General features: G+C 35.9%; 2 protein-coding genes across 3 annotated transcripts; one reads left to right on the top strand and one right to left on the bottom strand.

The window, feature by feature from the left end:
* Nucleotides 1–1,040: 1,040 nt before the first annotated feature.
* On the top strand, nt 1,041–4,666 carry LOC140861669 (GATA transcription factor 8-like). Of its 2 annotated transcripts, none has more exons than XM_073264691.1 (4): nt 1,041–1,590; nt 2,154–2,275; nt 2,640–2,891; nt 3,577–4,666. In XM_073264691.1, the coding sequence occupies exons 3-4, from the start codon at nt 2,661–2,663 to the stop codon at nt 4,306–4,308; spliced, it is 963 nt and encodes a 320-aa protein (XP_073120792.1). In that variant the 5' UTR covers nt 1,041–1,590; nt 2,154–2,275; nt 2,640–2,660; the 3' UTR covers nt 4,309–4,666. The 2 variants fall into 2 exon arrangements, with proteins under 2 accessions (XP_073120792.1, XP_073120791.1); XM_073264690.1 differs by having other exon boundaries at nt 1,050–1,590; nt 2,154–2,233.
* A 365-nt stretch (nt 4,667–5,031) lies between these two features.
* On the bottom strand, nt 5,032–8,774 carry LOC140866412 (GCN5-related N-acetyltransferase 4, chloroplastic-like). Its single transcript, XM_073271399.1, has 3 exons — nt 8,458–8,774; nt 6,020–6,416; nt 5,032–5,401 (listed from the first exon to the last, which is right to left on the bottom strand). Exons 1-3 carry the CDS (start codon nt 8,621–8,623, stop codon nt 5,131–5,133), a joined length of 834 nt encoding a protein of 277 aa, XP_073127500.1. The 5' UTR covers nt 8,624–8,774; the 3' UTR covers nt 5,032–5,130.
* Nucleotides 8,775–10,488: the final 1,714 nt, after the last annotated feature.

Raw genomic sequence — 10,488 nt, 5'->3', positions numbered from 1 at the left:
CTATATATATATATATATTAATATATATAATATTTGTCCCATAAACATATTCATTATTCATTTAACAAGTTTTTAAAGTATCGACACCTATTTGATGGTATGCGCATAACACTAGACTTTATATTTCATAATCATAAAAAACGATTTAAAGTTAGTTTAGAGTTGAGATTAAAACCGAATATTCAATGAAATTCTAAAATTCGAGTTTTAAATAATTGCTCCCAAAATGTAACGGTTTCCCTTCCATTCGAATACAATGTACGGAATATAATAGTAATAAATTCAAAATTTGAGCATTATTCGTCGCCTATCGCCGGTTTGTTGAAATAAATTAGCATACTTCTCGATGTTAATTATTTATGTTACAATTTATGAAGAAAATAAAAATAAATTTATATGAAAATCAGAGCATATAGCATATATTGGAATGCAAATGTCATTAGTAGTTTATTTAAAATCCATTTCAAAAAAGATTTTCGCGTAATTTATAAATTGGATTTGAAAATATATTACTATACTTGATCGATCAACATTTAAAAGATTCAATTTACATATTTATGATTATATCTCAATAATATGAGTCGCGATAAGTACTGGATCTTACACAATTTTTTATTTTCCATGTCAAAATAATTTTATTCACGATCTTTAATCTTGTTTTCGAGTACATTAACTTCTTTTCTTATATATAAAATGATGATTTGAAATATAAATAATGTTTTTTTTTTAGTATGAATATAAATAATGTTTAAAAATTTTAAAACGATATACATAAAAATATATAAGTATTAAAACAGGAATCGAGCATGTACTATTTATCAAAATCTAAAACAAAAAAGCCCATTAAATTACTGAATCCCCAAATTTCTTACACATTTTCTGATTTTCATTCCACAAAATACGCTTACTATGATCACCTCATAAATTCACACACCTCTCTGCATTTACAACTCCGCCCAATCCACATGTGAGCACGGGCAGTGAAAAAAAGGAAAAAAAAAAAAATCAATTTCTTGATTTTATCTTTTTGAGTCAAAAAAAAGTTTGAATCTTTGAAAGTAAGGTGTAGGGGGAAGTGGCGTGGGACCCGTGTGTAATCAGAGGCGGAGATGGAGGTGAGGTGATGGTATTGAAGTAGACTTAAATATGAAGACAGTGAGGGGTTAGTGTAAAAGACAGCTAGCAATGAGGCGAGAATTTCACCTACCATTTTCCTTTTTCTTTTTAGCCTTTATAATTTCTCTCACCTTTTCTCCTCCTTCATAATCAAACTTCACACCCATTTTCAGTCCCATTCTGTGTACTCTTCTCACACACATATATATATACATGACATTTTAGACTTCTATGACTCTATTCATGGAGTAAGTTTGTTGTGGAGGAATAATAGAGTAGGGGGTTGGCTTTGTTTTGCTCCTTTTTTGTGGTGTTTGTTGGTCGAGGCTTAAATTTGGGTTTCAGAGTTTTTCCCGTATGTGTTTGAGTTTTTGTGTGCTTGGAAGTCGTGCCGGTGGGAAAGAAATTAGCCCTTTTCTTGGTCATTGTTCCTAAGCTTTTCTGGGCGGGAAATTTCGTGGGGTTCAAGCACAGGTTTGGCTCTGCATTATTGTTACTTTTTATCTCGTTTGTGAAGGGAAAAAGTTGTTTTTTTCTCCTCTGTTTCTTGCTTGGAATTGTGGGTTTCATGAGATTTCACAACCAAAATTGAGTAGCTGGAGACTTTTCACCCTTCCAGCATTTGCGTTTCCTCACCCTTCGAGGGAACAAAAAGTTGAAAAATGAAAAAGAAAACATGTTAAAAGTGTGAATCCGCTACCTTCTTTTTTCCCCCCTGAAATGGACCTGAGATTTTGGCTTGTTAAGTAATTTTTCTTCTCTTGCTGGAGAAAAAAAATGGGAAAGTTGAAGCCTTGATGTTCATTATCGTTTGATATGGAAAAAGTTGACATCTTTGCAGTTTCTAGTCACCATAATGTGATATTTGCAACACATTTTTCTTCTGTGACTGTTTCCTATCTTGATATTTGTGATATTTCATGGAGTTTCACACTTTAATCTCTGAAATTATCCATTTTTGAAGAATATTTGTTGATGTAGTTTTCTATTTTGCACTTGATGAATTTAACTGACCCAAAGCTCCTTCTTTTGTACAGGAAAGTTGGTGTAGTGGGAAGTTGAGCTTACTGCATTTTGAGATCTCCAGTCCTTGTCTTAAAAACCAAAAAACTTCAAGGTTTGTTCCCTAGTTCTAGAGTTTAATTGAAATTTTGTGTCGGTGCGGTCTAATAAGCCTTGTTTTCACATTTACTTCATATTTGCTGCTATTTCATCTCTTTTGCCTCTTTCTTCTGTATATGGCAGAGATTTTTAAAATATCCCGGTCAAATTTTTTGGTACACGCGAGCAAGAATCCATATATGCTCGTGATATTTACTTTTACTCCTTTTGGCAAGCATCAATTGAGAAGTAATGTTTCCACACTGCAAAAGGCACTTCGTGTGGCCCACTCCTACACCTCATGTGCACGCTAGCATCATTCCCATTTCGAATTCATTCAATTCTTCATACAGTGTAGCACTTGTTATTCTCTGTGCTATTTTCCATTTTATTTCTTAATTGTAACTCTGTTTCTTGTTCAGGTTAATAATAGAGTAGAGGTGATGGGGTCCAGTTTTGTTGATGAAATCGACTGTGGAAACTTCTTTGATCAAATGGATGATTTAATTGAGTTTCCTCCCGAAAATGAGTGTGCCGGTGGTGACTTAGTTAACACCGGTGACTGCCAAGATGTTTCGAGCATGTGGAATGACTCGTTGCCAGATTCCGACCCTCTTTTTCCCGTAAGCCAAACTGATTCTGCAGCTGACCTTTCTGCAGAGCTCTCTGTTCCGGTGAGCATAAATTGCTATTCGCAATTGCCATACATTACACACTTTATTGAACTTACCCTCATTTTGTGAGGGAGCAACAACACTCAACAGATGCCTAGCTATGTGGCCGATGAGCATAGCAATCGAACTTTAGATGTTTCGGCCTTTATACAGTTTACATGGTTTGAGTTGTATTGTCACCGACACCTATAACCATTTGTTAAAAAGTGGATGTGTGATTTTTGCGATGAATTATCTTTTAAAACATCTCAGTGGTGGCGATTGTATGGTTTTGAGATCTGTCTTAATACTTACTGATAGATAAATAAATTCATGAGAGAAATGTTTAATTTCAAACTTTTGGTTGAGTTAATCTCTTGGTATGGTGGAGTTTGTTCCATGCAACGAACGAAGACTATAGAATATTGTTGGTTGATTGTATTGATTGTGTACCATATTTGACATGTGGTGATCACATGCCATCATTATTCAGCTGTTGGGTTGGTTGGTATACTATATGGTAATGCCATAAGGTATCTTGGCTTTAAATATTTTAAAATTTATATGTTAAACGTGTGTGTATGGTGGTCTATTCAATCCACAAATCATCCTTGGCAATTTAGTTCGAATGATACAATGAATGTGTTGATGTTATCTATCTTGTTAGGTTCTGATTACATTTCTGCTTTGTCTCATCCTCTCTTAGTACGAGGATATCATACAGCTCGAATGGCTTTCGACATTCGTGGAGGATTCGTTTTCCGGCAGTGGCATGACCATTGGAAAAGAGAACTCTGGCATAAGCAAAGTGCCACCACCCTCTCACAAACAATTCCAAACCTCGAGCCCGGTTTCAGTGCTGGAGAGCAGCAGCAGCAGCAGTTCCTCATCTATTGGGAAGAACACGCCACTCAGTGGTCCACAACGTGCTCGAAGCAAGCGTTCCCGCCCTGCGACTTTCAGTCCCAGGTTGCCAATTCATCTGATCTCCCCCTCAACCTCCGGAGAGGCCCCTCTGCCTTCTGTCCCTCCAAGATTCTATAAAGAGACCGAGAATTTCGCTGAGTCGCCCTCGAAACTGAATGGATCTGAACAAAAGAAGAAAAGGAAAATCAAATCATATTTACTAGATCCGATGGAGTCTACACATCAGAACACACCTATGCAATCCGTTCGGAAATGCTTGCACTGCGAGATAACAAAAACTCCTCAATGGAGAGCTGGCCCAATGGGTCCAAAAACTCTATGCAATGCATGCGGAGTTCGCTTCAAGTCTGGTCGACTGTTCCCCGAGTACCGTCCGGCTGCCAGCCCAACCTTTGTTCCGGCTCTGCACTCCAACTCCCACAAGAAAGTTGTTGAGATGAGGAACAATGTCGGCCTCGAAAGCAATGGAAAAACATCGAAGGCCGAATGCATCCCAAGTACCTCACTCTAGTTGGTGCGATCTATTTCAATCAAAGAAAATGGCTTTGCTTAGTTATGCTGTTTTCCCGTGTCGATCCTTGGTTCATTGTACAGTAGTTTGTGCTGCAGTGGAAGCTATATACAGATTATAATTTTGCTACTCGAGCGAAGAATTGAGAAGAAAGTATTTAGGGAGCTTAGACGTTAAAGAAAGGTAGGACTAGGGGCTGAAGTTGAATGTTGTTTTAGTCCTTGAAAGATGATAGCTTTTCGGGTCCAAAGTAGCTTCTCTCTACTTAATGGGAATTCTTTTTGCAGTTGATTTGTTGTAGGGATTTTCAAATGGTGGTGAGTTTGATTTATTATTGCATTGTTATTAAACTCATAGTTGTTGAATGACATGCTCTTGCCAACATAATACATATGAAAAATGAAATTATAATTTATAACTAGAAACCTTGCCCACCGAAATTAATGAAGGCTCTAAAATTCAAATGTTTGGTTGGGTTGTACGGGCGGGGCTTCAATGGATATTGGCTTCAAGACTTATCATTGCATTTCACCATCTTTGTTTTCATTCATATCAAGACAATTGGTTCTGTCATGTCAGTTATTTACATGTTGGTATAATCAATATTCAAGGGTCACTGTCTTTTGGTTTCAAATCATCCTTTTTTTTTTAATAAAAAAAATGTAGTTTTGGTTTTGTGTTCGAGTGAAGGTTTGAATATCACAGCAAGTATATGGATGAAATTCATTATCTTGTTTAATATTACATATACAATTGTCTTTATATTCCTTCTTTTTTACATTCACATAATTTTTACAACCAATCTGAGAAATGCCTGAGCAGCTAAAGAAGTTTCATCATGAAATTATATATCACTTCTTGCGATGCTCTTGGGCAAGGCCAGTTTGCACCTTCAGGGACCTTAATGGATCTATAGCCTTGGCTCGCATACAACGTGGTTGCTCCACAGTTGTTAAGATCGCAATGTAAAGCTATGGAACGACATCCCCAACTTTTAGCTTCTGCCTCTGCTTTAGAGATTAGCCTCTTTGCTATTCCCTTTCTGCGGTACTCATCTCGAACAGCAACATTTGATATGTATGCAATTCCTTTCCTGTCCACACAACCACAACGTACCTCACTTCAACATATGTTTACGTATAGGGACGGATCTAGGAATTTCATGGAGAGAGAGGGCTGCCAGAAAGAGGATTGACCTAATGGAATTCATCAGATCAATTTCAAAGTTCTAGAAAAACTACACATAAAATTGAACTTTCATCGTCTAAAGGAATAAGCCTACAGCCAGTAAAGGTTCATCCATTGCTTGCCTGAATTTCGATCATACATTGTAAATTTGTAATAAAACCTTAACCTATGGGATTTCTCAAACCCGATAAACTTCTTTGGTTATGACTATATATCATAGCTATGTTTTGAAATTTTGTTATATGCATGATTTTGACAATGAATAGTAAAAGTAATCGCCATTATGAAATACACTGAACCCATCTTAGGAGCCAAGATTAGCAGTAAAGCATAAACAAAATTTGGACTAAGTTTCGAAGTTCAAGGCTGGCTGTTGGCTCTGAATTGCCACCACCATCATCTTGCCTAAGGTAACAATTTGTTTTGTCCTTAAACATCTGTTTTCCCCATTATTACTGAATCTGCCTCTTTCAGCAAAAAGAAAAAAACTAAAATAGAGGAAGAAAACAAGTGTTTAAGTTACCTTCTTTGTCGAAGAGGTCCTTTTCTTGGAAGAAAATCTGCCACTGTATCCACGGTAAGAATCCCCGCTACATATCCTTTATTTAGGCTAAACTTTCCCTCAAAAACTCCAATTTTGAAATTTTCACTGCCTAAGAAAAACGAGTCTTCACCAGAACTACCAATTACAGCAACCAGAAAAGTCCTTTTGCAGCCATTCGGTGATGTGAATCCAAAGAGCATTCCAATGAGCCGGTTAACTCTCAATGCTAAATCCAGAGGAAAAGTATATGCAGGAAAGAAAGAACTGCAGTGTGTCTCAGCTACTTCCCAGCAGTCATCTATCCTGGCTTCACGAACGACAACCTCAGGAGATGTCGTTGGGAACAATTCTGCCACTTGACTTGCCATACAAGTCCCTACAAAAAAACACTTTTTCTAAGTCCATTTTTGGAGGTTTTGTTTTCAAGAGCGTCTAATTTACACAAATATCAAGTTATTACATAATTTACATCATTTACCAATAATATTACGATTTCTTCATTTTCAACATCTCGAATATGGTTTTTTCAAGTCAACGTTCCAATATCAAATCTTCATTTTATTTATGAAAATATTAGTTTTTTATTGAAAATTTTATGAAAATATTGGTTGATGATGGAAAAGAGGATAATTTTTGGTTAAACTAAAGTACTCACGAGTCATGAATGAAACAGGTTTGAAATTAGACTTCTAAAAACCGACTCAGATCCCTATCATAATAAGGCTATGCTTAAATTTGGATCTCAATGTGCTCAAAATCCGAACACTCTATCAGAGTCATTGGCAGGACAATTGCAACTAATTTTGGGGTTTGATTTGCTCCATCCTTTGGCATTGTGTAATGGTGTAAACCACTAGATTATGTTCAATTCCCCTTCTCAAAGTCCCACAACTTCAATCAAGACAAAATTTACGACCTCTCATCAAACATTTAGTTTCATAGCCAGGATAAGAAAATAACTTTCAAGGAACTTTGTAAAATCAAAACAACGAAGTTGAGGCACTAGTTAAAAAAAACTTGAACCCAAAATCCAGGTAATGGAAAACCAATAGCTCTGCCACTGAGTTATTATTTGACTACACTGTCTGCACACCATAGCTTCTCATATTCTTCTTATCATCAATGTCAACATGTAATTGCACACCTGGCTCTGAATCTTGGGACATTTCGTTAACAATTGCCCAAGGTGTGCCAACAAATTTGCAATCATTTGGTATACCAGCGACCACTTCTCTTCGTGCATTTTCAGGTAATACACCTTCATTTACATTCACGGTTTGGCAAGGTCTCATTTTAACCGGTAAAAGAAGGGATATGCTCATATATAAAATATGGTTGGAAGCGCCGAAAATTTGATTGAATCCTATATTGCAGTTTTTTTTACTGTTTGTTGAAGTACATGTAGATGAAGAATAAGAACCTAAGAATCACAGATAAGTGATATTCCTACCCCGAGAGGAAAATATTTGTAAAAAATGCATTCAAATAATGTGGTAAAGCAAGAGGTGTTGGGTGGGACTGTCGCATCCCAACACAATCATGAAAAATAAACTTTGAATTTAAATCTCTCTCTCTCTCAGAATGAACTATTTATTATAAAAATTTGCTTCATGATTCTCGGCCAATATCTGAACCAATCGTTACGTGTTAACAACCAAAATCCAGATTCTTTCGGCCCCTATCTTTGCCTTCAAGTTTCCATTCCTTCAACTCATCTAGTTTCGCAGTCGTGCTCGAGCACACACTCACATGCCACAGATGTTTTCAGTGCAAAACATTGAAAACACATTTCTGAATGGTTTCCCACTGTGCTCAATTGAATGTGTGATTTTTCTAATCATGTGTAATGACTCTTGAATATCCAATTCAACTCCGTACATTGGACAACTGTGGGCGTACATATCCTAATATACTTAGTCACTACCCCTGCAAGAATCAGAATACATAGGTAACAGAGATTCAATCCTAATTATTAATACTTAATAGAAGCAGGTGATGAGACAAGTATATCTCCTCCAAATATTTCCTCTGCTTGCCATAGACTCTGAAAGTCCTCTAGCAAACTTAGCATTTGACTCCCAACACAAAGCTTACAAAAGGAAAAGGCTCAAATTCTATCGGTCCTCGCTTCACTCGTTGATGTCAGACACATAATCTCAAAACATGTTTTCCTGAATTAGGAGAATCTAACAATCATTCTAAAACACTAACATAGAGTTATACAAGTAACTGCTCAACTAGTCAACTTAACTAGAGAAAAGCTTGAATCTTGATTCAATTGAAACACAAAAACTGAAGTACAAAACTCTAGTTACTGTCCTTACTCATGTTTCTCTGTTTTCCCCGGCAATTCTTGGACCTTAGTTCACCCCATAGAATGACCGAAAACAAGAAATAAAACAGATTCTTTCTCATACCTGATGTTAAGGGATGCGAAGACAAGAAACCAGAGGTGGGAATTCCATAACCAGAAATCTTAGAAATTGAAGAAAAGGGCCGACTCTTCGGATTCTTGGAACTGAGAACTAGACTAAAACTGCTGGTGCAGCTATTTGCCAGCGTAGCACAAGAAAGGCCTTGCATTTCTCAACAATTCCAACCCCTCCACTCTCCTCACTGGCGGGCCGGAGGTGGAGTGTGTCTCCGGGATTCTGGGACTGCAAGAATCTGGGATTATGCTTCGCTTTTGTGATTGGATCCTCAGATTCTTGCTTGTTTCAAGGTGAAGGTTTTTTTTAAAAAAAAAATCCTTACCCAAAATAATAATATATTCATAATCTTTCGATGTGAGACAATCAATAAAATTCATGAATACAAAATTAAAATGTATTTATTCAAGTATTCAATGAATTTATTTTATTTTTTATCAAATAAAATCACTTATTGACTTGAATGATTTTCGTAAATAAAGCGATGTCCCTTTGAAAAAAAAAAAATAGATGATGAAAATAAAAAATTGGAAATTACCAAAAAACATCATCTTTAGGAAGTTTCATACGGAAAGGATATGAAGTAATTTTTATTTTTATCTGAAAAGTTCAGGGAGTTCAAATGATTTATAGTAAAAAAATGTACTAATTATTACAACTCTAATGATTGATTTCAAAATTTTTATCATATGACGCAACTTAAAAATTAAATGGTGTTTGAATAGGTTTAGTACATGCTGCTCGCAGGGTAGTACCTCATGATTGGTCAAAATTAATGGGTTCCACGTAAGGCCCACTGATTTTAACCAATCATGAACCGTCACGTCACCCGCAGGACACTATCCTGCGGGTAGCATCGACTCAACCGTTTGAATATACGATCAATTTTAAAAAGTTAGAAAATTTTGAATTGAAAATTAAAGTATAGTCCGAAAACTTATTTATTATCACTCGACCTATTTTTTTGGAATAACAAGTGACTTTTTTTTTTTAATACACAAACACAAATGATTGATGAATCTTTTCAGTATGAAATTTTTTGGAATTACGCCTCTCAAAATTGTTGTTTTTTTTTTATAAAATAAATATTATGAATATAGATAGAACTGTCAAAACGGATTTGATCCATTTAGTTAGCTTGTCTCGCCCCTAGAAAAAAATAAGTGAATTAAATTAATAACTTTCTAACCCGCCAAAATGACGGTCCACCGTTCCTCCCCATATAATGATTTGTTGAACTCGCCAACTTCACAGGCCTAGAGGTGATCAAAATATCGGTTTAACCGAAATAGCCGACCGAACCGAATTAAATCGGAAATTCGGTTCGGTTTAATCGGTCGATCGTTTTTTTTTTCAAAAATATCGGTCAATTCTCGGTTTAGTCGGTTCGGTTTCGTTTTTTTCGGTTTCGTTTTTGAATTTTAAAACTCGGTTAAACCAATTTTAATATATATATATATATATATATATATATATATATATATATTTATATTTTAAAAACTATTATTGGGTCTGATTTTTTTTTGAATTCAGATTATTTATATTGGGCTTTAATCAACATGTCCAAAACCCAAAAAATAACTCATTTGTTGCCTACCCAACTCCAACTGGGCCCTGGCGTCGTCTTCTTCTCTTCTGCGTCGTCGACTTCTTTCTCTCAATTTGTCTGCGTTCCAGCCTCCAGGGAGTCTAGCCACAACTTCTTCCTCTTTGAACCAAAATGGACTAGGATAAGCTACCCATCATGACCTAAATCGAGAAGATACAGTTGGCAAATCGGTTTTTGTTTTTCAAAAATGCGCAAATTTGTTTTTGCTTTTCGATCGAACCAACTGTATCTTCTCGATTTAGGTCATGATGGGTAGCTTATCCCCAGTGACATTATTGATTTGTGGAGCTCTTAATTGTGGGACTGTGTCAAAGCATCAATAATTTGTCGGGAATGGATTTGAGAATTACTTCGGATATTCAAAGTTTTTTAAATTTTTTTTTTTTGAAAAACATCGGACAAAAATAACC

The sequence above is a fragment of the Henckelia pumila genome, chromosome 4 (genome assembly GCF_033568475.1).
Source record: "Henckelia pumila isolate YLH828 chromosome 4, ASM3356847v2, whole genome shotgun sequence".
Lineage (NCBI taxonomy): Eukaryota > Viridiplantae > Streptophyta > Magnoliopsida > Lamiales > Gesneriaceae > Henckelia > Henckelia pumila.
The sequence above is the reverse complement of the archived record's forward strand: the minus strand, read 5'-3'. Positions and strand labels throughout refer to the sequence as shown.

Excerpts from the sequence above, each read along its gene's own strand:
- LOC140861669 (XM_073264691.1), top strand. The coding sequence starts at position 2,661 with ATGGGGTCCAGTTTTGTTGATGAAATCGACTGTGGAAACTTCTTTGAT. Across the intron at positions 2,892-3,576 it reads CTGCAGAGCTCTCTGTTCCG|TACGAGGATATCATACAGCT; the intron begins GTGAGCATAAAT and ends ATCCTCTCTTAG.
- LOC140866412 (XM_073271399.1), bottom strand. The coding sequence starts at position 8,623 with ATGCAAGGCCTTTCTTGTGCTACGCTGGCAAATAGCTGCACCAGCAGT. Across the intron at positions 6,417-8,457 it reads TTCGCATCCCTTAACATCAG|GGACTTGTATGGCAAGTCAA; the intron begins GTATGAGAAAGA and ends GTTTTTTTGTAG. Across the intron at positions 5,402-6,019 it reads GGACCTCTTCGACAAAGAAG|GAAAGGAATTGCATACATAT; the intron begins GTAACTTAAACA and ends TTGTGTGGACAG.